Raw genomic sequence first — 15,295 nt, 5'->3', positions numbered from 1 at the left:
ACCACTACCTCGTAGTAGTATTTCCCTGTAAAATAAATTATCATCAGTAACCACTACCTTGTAGTAGTATTTCCCTGTAAAACAAAATATCATCAGTAACCACTACCTCGTAGTAGTATTTCCCTGTAAAATAAAATATCATCAGTAACCACTACCTTGTAGTAGTATTTCCCTGTAAAATAAAATATCATCAGTAACCACTACCTGGTAGTAGTATTTCCCTGTAAAATAAATTATCATCAATAACCACTACCTTGTAGTAGTATTTCCCTGTAAAATAAAATATCATCAGTAACCACTACCTTGTAGTAGTATTTCCCTGTAAAATAAAATATCATCAGTAACCACTGCCTCGTAGTAGTATTTCCCTGTAAAATAAAATACAATCTACACAGCCCTTCATCAGTAACCACTGCCTCGTAGTAATATTTCTCTATAAAATACAATCAGACATTTAATGAAGTGACTAAATCTAGAACAAACAATACCATGAATACTGTTTCTGAAACTTAGTTAATTGGTGTTGCATTCAAGAAAAGACTTTTACAGCAAACTACCGGTATACAGTGAGAACTTTTCTCCTAGTTGAATGCCATACAGTTAAATTTCTTACATCCACTTATTTTAAAGGGGCACTAGCTACAAGATATATAAAAATCTAAAGTTTGATATTTTTCTGTACTATCAATATGAAAGTGAAATAGTGAAATAAAAATTCGCTTTTTGCAGCCAAAAAGGTTCAATTTTGTCAAATTACGCTAAGAAACATTGATAATTACTGATTCACTTGCAAGTGAAAGAGTCAACCTCTTTAAATCCGTATTCATGTGAACTTCAATTTAACCCCTAGCTGGAAATTGACAACGCATGCATTGTACGTTTACTGTTTATCTAAAGAAAAAGAATGTCAACAATGAAAGTGAAACTACGGTAAATCATTTGATTACTAATTTGATGCACATAAAATCATTCTTATACCGTTAAAAACAATGAGAAACATCTACTTTTAATCTATTATATTATCTACCCCATGCTCTGTAAACTATTTATTTTAGACTTTTAATAGTTTGGATAAATGTTTTACATTGTTATAAATCAAATATGAGAATTTGATTCAAATCGGTGACCATGAATTTGACAGCTAGTGCCTCTTTAAACTCTGGTGGATACTTGTCTAAATTGCAAACATAGAAGGGGTCCTTATTTTTATAATGACATCTACCTTGACAAAACATTCTATTTATGCCTATTTTGTAGTTATAACATGTATAACTCTACATCATTACAGATGTTCAATATAACAGGTGCTACATGTGGAGCAGGATCTGCTTACCCTTCCGGAGAACCTGAGATCACCCCCAGTTTTTTGTGGGGTTTGTGTTGCTTAGTCTTATGTTGTATCTTGTGTACTATTATTTGGCTGCATGTCTTTTTCTTTTTTAGCCAGAGCTTTGTCAGTTTATTTTCAATCTACGAGTTTGAATGACCCTCTGGTATCTTTCACCCCTCTTTGATGCATATATTCTTGTGGTAACCTGTTGTTTTTTACATGCTGCCATCATGACTGGTTCATTTTTCCTACCTTTGCCTGTAACAGCCTTGTTGGATCTTGTACCATGCCAGCCTTGGGGATCTCTTGCCTGACAAAGGATACCCTCTGGGTCAATAGCTGCAATAGATTAAGACAATAAGATCACATTCATGTTAGGAGATATAATTTATAAAACATGTTACCATATTTTGGTTTAATAGGTACAATAGAAAATTTTGTGTTGAATTCAAACTCATCTACAAATAAAATTTTACTCTTGTATTAACCTTTTAAAAACACTGGTTATGTGAAATATGGTTCAGTTATTAATTGCTATGCAGTAATAGCTGTTATCATTGTCTGTGAAAATCAAGATAGTTTGAACTTGGAGATTATCAAATTAATGTCCATAATATTACACATGTGTATATAAGATATGATAAGGAAGTTTACATACCCATAGCATCACCTCTGTCGTAGACATTCATCTTCCATTTGCCTCCCCCTCCTACAAACAGTGAGATATTGTCATAATTCTATTCAAACATCTGATATTCATCATGTTCATCTCCCTCAAAGGATAATTTATATATAGTGCTCCATAATTGAAAAGTCAAATTTTTGGAAGTTTTTATTTTAAGTCAGAGTGAAATGTCTATGTGGTCTGTTTATCAATCAACAGATCAATATTTATCTTTGATTTAATTTTTTTTAAAAGAAAATATCTTTCAATAACACAATTGCCAAGATTTTTATTGAAGTAAAATTATCATAATACTGTGGATTCAATATTATTTATTTGAAACCAATTTTAGTAGTTTTGTGGCTTTTTGGGACGCCCCGGTGAACAAGAAAATTAAATGTTCTACGAGTCACCAATTTTCTAAATGCTTGAATGCAGACATCAGCTAAATATCTATAAATATATATGTTTTGCCTGATCCATGAAAATAAATAAATCCACAGTATAAGATATTACAGTCCTCCCTTAATCTGGTGCTTATTTCCTTACCATGTGCCTTGGTCAGAAGTTTTCCCCCTTTTCCTTCCTGTTGATCTTTCAATGTTTCATACACTATCTGAATGATGGGCAAACAAAAGGCCTACAAAATATAAAACAATCTTACAGATTATATCATTGAATATTTGTTCCCAAATTATTGAGAACTAATAATTTAAAATGATTTTTTTTAAATCTTTCAATATGCAAATACCTCCACAAACGTACAGTACTATGTCTGTGCTTGAACAAGTAATGCTATCTGCTTCATGGGTTGCTTCTTATAGTTTGTCCTTGTTTCTAGGCCTATGTTGTATGATTTGTTTGTAAATTCCTGAATTCCTCCAAATGTATTTGTAAAGTAATTTATATTAAGATAAATTTAAACAGTATACTTACACCAGTTTTACCACTGCCAGTTTCTGCAGCCTACAACAAAAAAAAAGAATAATCATCTTCACGTTTTATAATCTTACTTTGGCTGATATACATTTTGTTACCAAAAAGTTGACAAAAGAATCATTTGTTATGAAAACCAACCAAAATTTTCTTAGGCCAATATTCAATATTCATAATTATATAATTACATCACATGTATGAATCATTTTAATTAATTTCGGAATTTATAAGCTTCCACAATAAAGTGCACAAGTAAACAAAATAAAAACTTGATAGAAATTATGTTTTATAATCCTAGCCAAAAAATAATAATTTATCTCCAATTTTTGTCCATTCTTCCGAGTTCAAATATAGCAATGACAACTACAGTCACACAATAATTTCTGAATTTACAGTCTTTAAACTTCATTATTAATATCAAATTGAAGACAGCACCACTCTCCATTTCTGGAAAAGAAAATATGATATCACTATCCTTATGTATTACCATCAGAACATCACCTCCTCCAAGAATCATGGGAATGGCTTCTGACTGTACATCTGTTGGAAGACTGAAATTCAAATACAAATAGTTACATTATATTTATGTTTCATTATTATACATTATTTTGATTAGCTAACACAATCTCCTCTCAGTCTGAAATTAACAATTAGCCTTCTACTATAACACGAATAAGGTGTGCAGGTAAATAAAAGAAGAACTTGATAAAAATCATGTTATTATGACCTACAAAAAATGTAATTAAGAGTATGGAATGCCTCTTTCAGTAATTTTATAGGGTTGTAAAAGCATATTGTGCACACATTTTTAGAATGATGCACTTCCTTGCTTCATACAAACTGTACTTCTGTCAACTCTTTTACTCTCCAATAAATTTACCAAAAAAAGCATTAAATTCTTGAATATTATACTAGAAGTTCCGAGGATCATTTAATATGGAATAGCTTTTGTTCAAGGCAAATAGACTGCTCTTTCATACATTTTCTTTTGTCCTTGTTTTTGTTTTAAGAATGTTAACTAATCTTTCTGCAACAATCCACCTAAAATTAAAGATGTGGTATTGAGAAGAATTATTTCATCAATCAACCGTTGTATACTGAATCAATATTAACCACTGAAGCAGTCTGATTTGATTACACATTTTGCAAATATGTAAAAAAATAAAGAATTGCAGGATTTTCTTCTTTGAAGGCCTTTGACCTATATAAATACTGTAAATTCAGAAATTATTGCGTGCATTTATTATTGCGATTTTGTCATTTTCGACTTAAATGTGATTTAAATTTTTACGATTTTGAGAAAAATCCTGTTAAATTCATATAAAATATTTCAAAATGCGAGTTTAAATTATTGCGTTTACAACTCAGTCGCATTTTTCACAATAATAAAAACCTCACATTAATTTCTGAATTTACAGTATTTATTCATACATTGTCATACTTTCTAGTTTACAAGAAATTATAAAGCTTACCTCCAGTCCATTTCCTCTACAGCTTGGCCTAATTCAGGCATCACTGCCATCTCTGTAAAAAAAAGTACATAAAATACCATGACTTTTATCTAAGGAATAGTTAACTAGCTTTCAGTAAATTTTAGTACTTAAGATCAGTACATGGTATGCATCTTTATTGTTTAAAATAATTGTTTTTGTGCTTTTGTATCAATGTCAAGTGATGTGTCAAGCCCCTTTTGACTGATTTTTGTACAAATGTAGTTTTTTCTTATGCTGCGCTCTAACAGGAAAGTAGATGGTTCTTCTTCTTCCTTTATACAAAATGTAGTACAAGCCTTCCATAGGAGTATTATTGTACTGAGTATCATTGTAACCATCAATATGTTTAATCCCACCACATTTCCTTATGTGTCTCCACATATGTAATTCAGTTATAGTTGATTGATCTTGAATAATACAAATGTTTTTCATTTGTACATACAGTACTCTTCAAAAATATCGATTCGATAACTTTTTTCTCCGATTTCCGTGTTTCTCGGAATCACACCGAGTACCGCGGATTTCACTCCTAAAATCCTCCAAAGATTCTCTCCCAACACCGTGTGGCTGTTAATTGGTTTATTGCCCATCGGATGTACTTCAAATTAACGACGCGTGACAACATAATTGGATTACCCAGATAATTTACCTTTGAACATTTAATCGATCTTGGTTGGGTTGCACAGGTGTGCTTTAAAATCACGGTATTATAAATTGAACAAATGTTTTCCTTTCTTTGACAGATAAAGATGTGACAATATCATTTAGAATAAGATAATTATTATCTTTTATATTTGTGTCTTATGCCGTTATCTTTAAAATAGAACGTACATACGAAAAAGTATGAAGAAAATTGTTATTTTGTGTTTCTATTACAGTCCGGTCAGGTCATACATTGTGTTCTTTCAGCAAGGACGATTTTGCCACAATTAGTTTCTTTTATAACTTATTCAATAAGCAATATCAGCGCATTAATTGTTCATTATTAAAAAATCAACTGGCTAATAAAATCATGTTGTTTTTTCGGTAACCCGATTCATCGGATCATCAAGTAAACTTAATTTATTGAGCAATGTAAAATATGATGTTTCACCACCTCGGTACATTTATACAGACTTGAATAATTCAAATTACGAACAGAAACTGTTAAATGACAACTCAGTTGACAAAGGAAATAATTTCAAGTGATATTGATAGTGCTCGTCATTTTTGCATTTTACGGAGCGGTTTTCAAATTGACGAAAGTATTTATATCAATTTCGTCATTTGAATTTGGAAAGTGAAAAATATTTTCACATTAATTATATAATAAATGTACTATAATTCTACCGGTGTTTGACAAGTTTATGACGCTCAATCATTTTACGTTTACAAAAGATGTTAAAAGTTGTGATGATAAGTAATCCGCTTATCGCTATCCGATAGGTCCTAATCCTTTAATTATTAATAAAATTCATCAAACCTCATAATTGCCCATCATAATATTCTATTCCAGTTAAATCAGTCATCATTTTATTTTCAAAATTTCCCAACCGCCTACAATTGGCATTTCTTTATCGTATTAACATGATTATTGTCATTTGAATACAATCAATCACCCCGGACAATTTCCATCATAATTTCAATTAATACATCACCAACTGTAAATCTATATTATTGACCATGGACATATAACTAATGTACTTTCTTTTTTGAAAGATAAAACATTAAAATTCAAATAGTTAACCAGATGCTCCGCAGGGCGTAGCTTTATACGACCGCAGAGGTTGAACCCTGAACGGTTGGGGCAAGTATGGACACAACATTCAAGCTGGATTCCGCTCTAAATTTGGATTGTGATTAAATAGTTGACACAGCATAGGTTTCTGACACAGAATGAATGTATTCAAATGAACTTAAAATTTTTGTTTTCTCTTAGAGCAATTCACTATGCTGTTGAATATTAATCCTCTCAAAAAAATGTTTGAAGAAATTTTCTTTTTATTTATGAAATTTCAAATGAGAAAAATTGAACCCAATTTTTTAATCACATCCCCCTTTCCCTTATTCCAAAACTAATTTCAATTAAAATATTCTAATGGAGTTTGCAACAATTACTACTCATTTAAATACATCATAAAATATTAAGATGTAAAAAAAACTGCTTGTTATCACTGAATGGTAAAGATTATTTAAATTTATCAGTTGGTAGTAAAAAGTGAATATACATTGTATATTGTATATAACAAAGATTTAAGTTGATTCTGGACAAAGAAAGATAACTCCAATTAAAAAAAAATTCTTGCAGATATTTCTTGCTTACTATACTGGACAAAGAAAGATAACTCTTAATTAAAAAAAAATTTGCTATTTCACAATATTGTGAAATTTAATATTTCTTGCCATTGCACAATACTGTGCAATTGAAAAGACTTGCTATTGCACAATACTTAATATAATAATTTTAGATCCTGATTTGGACCAACTTGAAAACTGGGCCCATAATCAAAAATCTAAGTACATGTTTAGATTCAGCATATCAAAGAGGCCCAAGAATTTAATTTTTGTTAAAATCAAACTTAGTTTAATTTTGGACCCTTTGCACTTTAATTTAGACCAATTTTAAAACTGGACCAAAAATTAAGAATCTACATACACAGTTAGATTTGGCATATCAAAGAACCCCAATTATTCAATTTTTGATGAAATCAAACAATGTTTAATTTTGGACCTCGATTTGGGCCAACTTGAAAACTGGGCCAATAATCAAAAATCTAAGTACATATTTAGATTCAGCATATCAAAGAACCCCAAGGTTTCAATTTTTGTTAAAATCAAACTAAGTTTAATTTTGGACCCTTTGGACCTTAATGTAGACCAATTTGAAAACGGGACCAAAAATTAAGAATCTACATTCACAGTTAGATTCGGCATATTAAAGAACCCCAATTATTCAATTTTGATGAAATCAAACAAAGTTTAATTTTGGACCCTTTGGGCCACTTTTTCCTTAACTGTTGGGACCAAAACTCCCAAAATCAATATCTGCCTTCCTTTTATAGTCATAAACCTTGTGTTTAAATTTCATAGATTTCTATTTACTTATACTAACGCTATGGTGCGAAAACCAAGAAAAATGCTTATTTGGGTCCCTTTTTGGCCCCTAATTCCTAAACTGTTGGGACCGAAACTCCCAAAATCAATACCAACCTTCCTTTTGTGGTCATAAACATTGTGTTTAAATTTCATTGATTTCTATTTACTTTAACTAAAGTCATTGTGCGAAAACCAAGAATAATGCTTATTTGGGCCCTTTTTTGGCCCCTAATTCCTAAACTGTTGAAACCAAAACTCCCAAAATCAATCCCAACCTTTCTTTTGTGGTCATAAACCTTGTGTCAAAATTTCATAGATTTCTATTAACTTAAACTAAAGTTATAGTGCGAAAACCAAGAAAATGCTTATTTGGGCCCTTTTTGGCCCCTAATTCCTAAAATATTGGGACCAAAACTCCCAAAATCAATACCAGCCTTCCTTTTATGGTCATAAACCTTGTGTTAAAATTTCATAGATTTCTATTCACTTTTACTAAAGTTAGAGTGCGAAAACTAAAAGTATTCGGACGACGACGACGACGACGACGACGACGACGACGACGACGACGACGACGACGACGACGACGACGCCAACGTGATAGCAATATACGACGAAAATTTTTTAAAAATTTGCGGTCGTATAAAAATGTGTTCACGTTTATTAGGATAAGAATTATATTTTCCCGAAAAAATAAATTGTAAAAGGACCTTCTGGAGCCTCAATACGATTGCACAAAAATGTCGTTCTGCAACTTTAGAAACCTTGAATGGACTTTCCCAGTCGGCCAGAAAGGTCACCTGAGTTTACTAGTACGCGATATTTTTTCCTGCCCTTTAAAAAACTTGTGCTGTGGATAACATTGATGTTAACTATTTTTAGCATTTAACATTGTTAAGTAAGTCAAGTTCAAGTTCAACCCAAACTGTTGATAACTGAGATGTGTATCGTGGAATTGTCTTCGCACGGCAAATAATTGTTTTTAAAATCTTTTGTTGAAAATACACAAATTTACATTCATTGTGCGAAAGTTAATATTTAACAAAGACGAATTAATGCAGCTGGAAGTATTCCTGTTGTAACGGAAATGTATTATTATTCTGCTGTACTGCCAACAAATCGTAAAACGAAAATGCCGTAAATGTTAAGCATAACGAATGGTGAATAATATTTTCCTTTTTACTTGAATATACAAAACTTTCAAACACGTAATTTTATTTAACTGCTCAGATTAATTTAGCGAAAGTTTCCGGTTATTTTTACACAAGTATGCTCATTTTGTCAATAAAATATTAATTTACTGGTGAAGACATCGAGGTCAAAATTAAGCAGTTTTCATTTTTAATAAAACTTAAATACAATTGAAAGAATTAAAAACAACATTTTGCTTTTAAATCTTTTATTCATTCCAGCAATTAGATAATTGTAAAAAGAAAATGCTGTAGATTTACACAATTATTACGGGCCAATTATTTTGTCTAATGAATGGTGAATAAATTTTCCTTTTTACTTGCATATATAAAATTTTTAGACTTATAATTTTTAAATAAAGACTTTAACTTTGAAGTAGAATATTTTGTTTTTCACATATTCCGCTATATTTTATAATCGGTTTTTTTTTAAAGCAAGTACATTAAGGTTAAGATATTTTTAGATGGGCTAACAAAAAATACAAAAATATTTTGACTTTAGTTTTTATTACCACAAATGAAATTTAATTAGTATAAAAGACATTTAAAATTATACACCTGTTTGACACTTAAACTGGTACAGTAGACCGGAAATATAATTCTTTATTACTTCAACCTTTACCTGTCAGGTAATCCAATTACCCATTCAGTCTTGTGCCAGTATAGATCAAAGTAGGATAAGGGCAATTAATTCCTCGGTGTAGAGAGTGAGCTCGTTATCACAATAAACATTTACCTGATTTTGGGAGAGATTACTCCCAAATTCCTCCCAACATTTTGGGAGGAATATCAGAGTTTTTCGGAGTGGCTCCGACATTTTCCTCGGTGTAGGGTGTGGGAGAGTTGGTACTCTTGAAGGGTACTGTAAATAAGGCTTTTTCTTGTTAGAAATGTTTTACATTTTGTTATCATGGTTATGTCAGGGCATTTCATAGCTAAATAATATGCAGTGTTTGTTATGCTCTTCTTTGAGGGCAGTATGGTTACATATAGTTGCTTACATCAAAGTTAATTGATCTTTAGTAGATTTTGTTTGGTGTTATCATACATAACCATTCCTTTTTGTTGAGCCTTTTGATTTTGTTGAAAAAGTGAGAAAAAGCATTCGTACAGTCCATTGTCGGCATCAGCAGCATCAACAAATGTTCACTCTGTGGTTAATTTTGGAAATTTTCATAACCTTCTTCATTGTTCTTTAACTATCCTGGATTTCTACCAAACTGGACAGAAGCTTGCTTCTGATCATAAGATAGTATACACAAGTAAATTTGGTAAAAAAAAAATCCTGTCTATCTGTATTTTACTTATAAATGGACTTAGTTTTTTTCTGCCAGGAAATTTGAATAACTTTCTTAAACTAACCTGGATTTATACCAAACTTGTTAATGATCAAAAGTTAGTATCTAGAGGAAAATTTTGTTATTATAAATCTTTCTAGAGGAAAATTTTGTTATTATGAATCTTTTACTTATAAGTGGACTTGGTTTCTATTGTTCAGTTAACATAACATACATGTACAGTCTGCAGTTAAAAGTGTTTTAAACATTTATTAGAATCATAAGCTATCCTAAATCCTAGGCCAGGAACAAACTTGTCCTGCTGGTACAATAGTGTACCCTACTAGTTTACGCACTTGTCTTTGTTCCTCTTGTACAATTATGTACTTTACAAGGTGGTCACACAGACTCACACTTGTCCTATACGGTACAATACGGATAAGCTTGTAAACGTACAAGTCCGTATTTCTAACAGGCACCAACCTGTTCTTTATTACTCTTAGTAATAAATTATAATATATAGGAGCGAGCGATCTCGAATATCACCGTATCATGGTCTTTTGTCTCCAACGACTTCTAACAATCGACCCTGAGCTAGGATTCTCTCCAGCTTATATACCCCAATGGTAGCCGTACCATTATTGAAGGAGGGGTATTCTATCAAAGTGCCTCGTGACTCGTATCTGAGTTTCCTAAGGAACACCCCTTTACATTGAACCTGACCCAAAGTTTACCAGCGAAACATCTCACTCTTTTCTATGTTTATTAAAGTATTATACAAATATATACAATAAGGCTTCTGTTGAACTGTAACCAATATAAACAATTTAACCATAGATACAAAAATCATCACATAACCCACGCCTCAAAAACACATGCGTCCCGCATGTCTAAAACTATCTTTAACATGTTTCAAACGGATAAAACATAGAAATATTAAATACACATTTTAATTCAGTTAAATGTACAAAATCTATTTAACAATATAATCTGCCATCCAGGCTGGTTTTCGCCTTGTACGACGCCCTTCAACACTAATTTCCTGAGTTTCTTCAACAGGCAACGTTGACTCGTGTACAGCTATGTCTTGCAGATATGGAGTCTCTATCATGTCCATAGGACCATCTTCAACACTATTGTTTTCAGTGTCTAATGGAACAAAAGTGTTATCCGATTCTGTCCTTAATGTCTGTTTGTTCTTTTTCTTAAGTCTGTCGACATGTATGACTTGTGGTTTCCCTCTGTACCCACAGTCAACTTTATATGTAAGGTCGCCATATTTGTCGAGAATTTTGAAAGGACCTTTCCAGAAACTAGTCAGTTTTGAAGACATCCCAGGTTTCTTTACTGGGAAATAGACGTATACCTCATCATCTTTTCTGAAATTATGATATGACAGTTTGAGGTCGTGATAGTGTTTCTGTCTGCGCATCTGTCCTTTAATTTTACCTCTGACAAAGCTGTGAGAGTGTTCTAACTTCTCTTTAAGTTCCCAAGCCCATTTATGTGCAGGGATACCTTTAATAATATCTTTTTGATTTACTACCTTGTTAAAATGACAAGGTGTACGACGAGGTGGTTCTTTAAACGGCCTTGCGTTTCCTGTATTGATTTCATGTTTTACAAGATTGGTCCTTCCCAAGTCAACATCAGAAGAAGCAAACAAGTTCTGATTTTCTATCAACAAAGAATTTACTTTTTGTTTATCTTTCGAAGTCAATTCATCTGATGTCCTGTCTAACAGATCTTGTAAATCTGGTCTAAGTCCGTCATGTTTCTCTTCATTTGAACCAATATTACCATCCAGTACTTGTTCAACACCAGACATTTGGGCTATAGTTGTACCAGGATAGATTGTCTTAGGATCTAGTTCTGTGTTCATTAATCTAACAGGGACTTTTTAGCCTGACCTTACCAACGTTCTAGCAGTCAAAATGTAGTCTTTCCCTGCATGCTCATTTGCCTCTAACAAAGCATTGTCAGCAGGTAATTTCTGACCATCTGCTAAGCAAACCGTGCCATTAATGACAATGTCTGACCTTGGCGGTATAACAACCACTTCTGAAGCAACCACTCGGTAACAGCCTATTGATCCCTGAAAACACAAATCTACCTTAAAGTCCCCAATACAAAAGTGCCCATTCTTAACATTAATTAAACAATTATGTCGTTTCATGAAGTCCAAACCAAGTATACCATCAACTTGCAGATCAGTCACTACAGCTTCAGATTGCAACATATTTGGACCGAAATGCAGATTGAACCTGCCTTTTCCACGAAGCTCTAGCTTAGTGCCACATACTGACCTAACACTTGTCTTAACTTCACTTAGATATGATTTATCTAATGGAGTCAACATATCGTATAACTTGGAAGATACCAAAGTCAAAGTTGCTCCTGTATCAACCACAAACTTGGCTTCAATGTCTCCTACATTTAGTTTGACATACATACCAGCATCTTCAGATGCTGTTGTAACCGCACCTTCATTTGTCTTACGGTTATTTTGTTTTCTAGTTTTCATTAATGTTTTGACAGTCCCATCCCCCTCATTTCGATTATAATTGTTCTGATTTCTTCGGGGTAGGCGACAGTCCCTTGCTAAATGACCAAATTTGCCACAATTGTAACAACCCTTATTTGTTCTCTTAATTTGGGTATATCTCGTTTTATTATAAGAAGGTCCCACTTTTGTACCACTAGTTTTTAATGTTGCCATTTCAGTCGTAAGAGTACTTAGACTTTTCTCAATTGTTTGCATCCATGATGCAATGTCAATCGTTGGCGAGTCACTACTTGTAATCCTTTCTTCCCTACTTAACTCGTCATCGTTCCTAGTTTGCCGTAAATAACCTCGTCCCTCTCTCACTTTATTTTCGGCTTTATTGTAAGCCTCTAGTTCAACAGCAAGTCTCACGGCATCATTTAAACCTTTCGGTCGCGATTGTTTTATTCTAAGTCGCATTTCCGAATCAACGAGCGCGTCAATAAACTGCTCTTTCCCCGAGAGTTTCACGTACGTCCAATGGGGCAGTAGGATATGCCAAGTTGGACAATCTCCGAATTGACTGGCCTAATTCGGGAAGAGATTCGCTGGCTTTTTGACGTCTTTCTTTAAACTGAACTCTGTATAACTCAGTTTGACTAGAAGGCGCGAATCGCTCTTCAAGTGCGCTGACTAGATCGGAAAAGTTTTGTCTCTTCTCACTTGGTAAATCTCCAAGTACAGCCTGTGCTTGTCCCATTAACGATACCGCCAAATATAACCCTTTTTGGTTTTCCGACCAATTATTTACAAGTGCACACATTTCAAAATGGGACAAATAGTCTGTCCATGATGTGCTACTGTTATATTGACATGGTTTAATTTTCACAACAGAATTATTTGTGTTACCAGTATGTCGGTACTTTGATTTGTCAGTTTTGTCTTTTTCCCTAATGTAACTATTATCTATGGGTAAAGGCAAAGTATCCCCTTCCTTTAAATCAATTTGGGAAAATTTAACAGTTTTGTGCATATTCGGGTTGTTGAATGTTGGTAAATCAACTTTTTCATTATCTCCCTTCCTTGACAATGAGGACCCTCTTGATCCCAGACCCAAATCATTTCTTTTTATAAAAGTATCTTTTGGACTAACACCCTGATCTTTAGGTGTAGACGAAACAAAACTGTTTCTATACCTTGTCTCTTCCAAACCTTCAATTTGTTTTGTCAATTCGTCGTCAAAAGACATTTTTGTACTTTAATTTGCGATATAACTATGCATTCACAATATAATAATATCAACACAATGTCATAAATGTACAACGTAATAAATGTCAATCAAAATTTTGCCTGTACCATTATCGATCGCAAATGTAAATAATAATCGTAACTTAACCGTGGGAAATTTAAAACGTAAACAGTACAATTTTGATCTGTGCAAGAGTGAACAGTTTGAACAAAAACGAATTGTGCAAAAGTGAACAGTAAATTCTCACAAGACAGTTTGGATATAAGTTAATAAGATGATCAAATTTGGATATAATATTTCACTATGGATTTAAAAATGAACAATTTGGTTCCCACCGCTGCCACCAAATTATGTAACGTGTACACAGGGTAAGCGTGTCTATTTCAATTTAGAATGAGTACGTTACCAGTTTGATACTGGATCCAAAATTGCTCTATTTAAAAAACATATAACAAATAATCTGTATTCAAATATTAACGTCAATGAACCAAAATATGTACAACTGCTCTTTGCAATCTCTAATAAAGTATCTATAAACAATTCTACTTTATAATATATACACTGGTACAAATTTGTTCTCTTACAAATTTGTCCTAGGCCAGGAACAAACTTGTCCTGCTGGTACAATAGTGTACCCTACTAGTTTACGCACTTGTCTTTGTTCCTCTTGTACAATTATGTACTTTACAAGGTGGTCACACAGACTCACACTTGTCCTATACGGTACAATACGGATTAGCTTGTAAATGTACAAGTCCGTGTTTCTAACAGGCACCAACCTGTTCTTTATTACTCTTAGTAATAACTTATAATATATACGAGCGAGCGATCTCGAATATCACCGTACCGTGGTCTTTTTTCTCCAATGACTTCTAACCTAGGATTCTCTCCAGCTTATATACCCCAATGGTAGCCGTACCATTATTGAAGGAGGGGTATTCTATCAAGTGCCTCGTTACTCGTATCTGAGTTTCCTAAGGAACACCCCTTTACATTGAACCTGACCCAAAGTTTACCAGCGAAACATCTTACTCTTTTCTATGTTTATTAAAGTATTATACAAATATATACAATAAGGCTTCTGTTGAACTGTAACCAATATAAACAATTTAACCATAGATACAAAAATCATCACACCGCAATCAATTTCATCATTTTCCCTTTGATTGCAGTAGAATACTGAAATACAATGTATTTATCTTTGTTGATATTTGTTAACAAAATAATTGTATTCAGTCATTCACTAATGTATGCAGTATAACTTAGACTAGTCTCAGAGTATTTTAATGAATGAACTTGTAAATCTGTTTTACAGTTCGTACATTTAAAAAAAAAAATATTTCAAGCTGATATATTACAATGTATTATCAAAACAAATTTGTTTTTTATATTATAAATCCATCAAAAGACAGGTATCACAATAAGCAGTGATCCGAATTATTTTGTCATAAAACAATAAATTAATTATCCTTAACAAGCCATAAACTTTTAGATATTTCCATGTTTCCATAAATTTCAAGAATATATACCATAGAAATATATCTGATTAAGTTTATTCAACTTCAATGCCCTGAATATTAATATTTTTTGGTAGGGCGA

General features: G+C 32.6%; 1 protein-coding gene across 1 annotated transcript in view; it reads right to left on the bottom strand.

The window, feature by feature from the left end:
• LOC134721113 (ATP-dependent RNA helicase DDX1-like) overlaps positions 1-15,295 on the bottom strand; it is a 161,175-nt gene that overhangs the window by 145,273 nt on the left and 607 nt on the right. Inside the window, exons 2-7 of the mRNA XM_063583867.1 lie at positions 4,403-4,454; positions 3,418-3,481; positions 2,931-2,960; positions 2,544-2,634; positions 1,989-2,039; positions 1,583-1,669 (exon numbers count right to left, since the gene is read on the bottom strand). Coding sequence (XP_063439937.1) covers positions 1,583-1,669; positions 1,989-2,039; positions 2,544-2,634; positions 2,931-2,960; positions 3,418-3,481; positions 4,403-4,454 — 375 coding nt within the window. The remainder of the gene's footprint in view (positions 1-1,582; positions 1,670-1,988; positions 2,040-2,543; positions 2,635-2,930; positions 2,961-3,417; positions 3,482-4,402; positions 4,455-15,295) is intronic.

This window comes from Mytilus trossulus, chromosome 6 (assembly GCF_036588685.1).
Source record: "Mytilus trossulus isolate FHL-02 chromosome 6, PNRI_Mtr1.1.1.hap1, whole genome shotgun sequence".
NCBI classification, from domain to species: domain Eukaryota; kingdom Metazoa; phylum Mollusca; class Bivalvia; order Mytilida; family Mytilidae; genus Mytilus; species Mytilus trossulus.
This window is presented reverse-complemented; position numbering and strand designations above follow the sequence as displayed.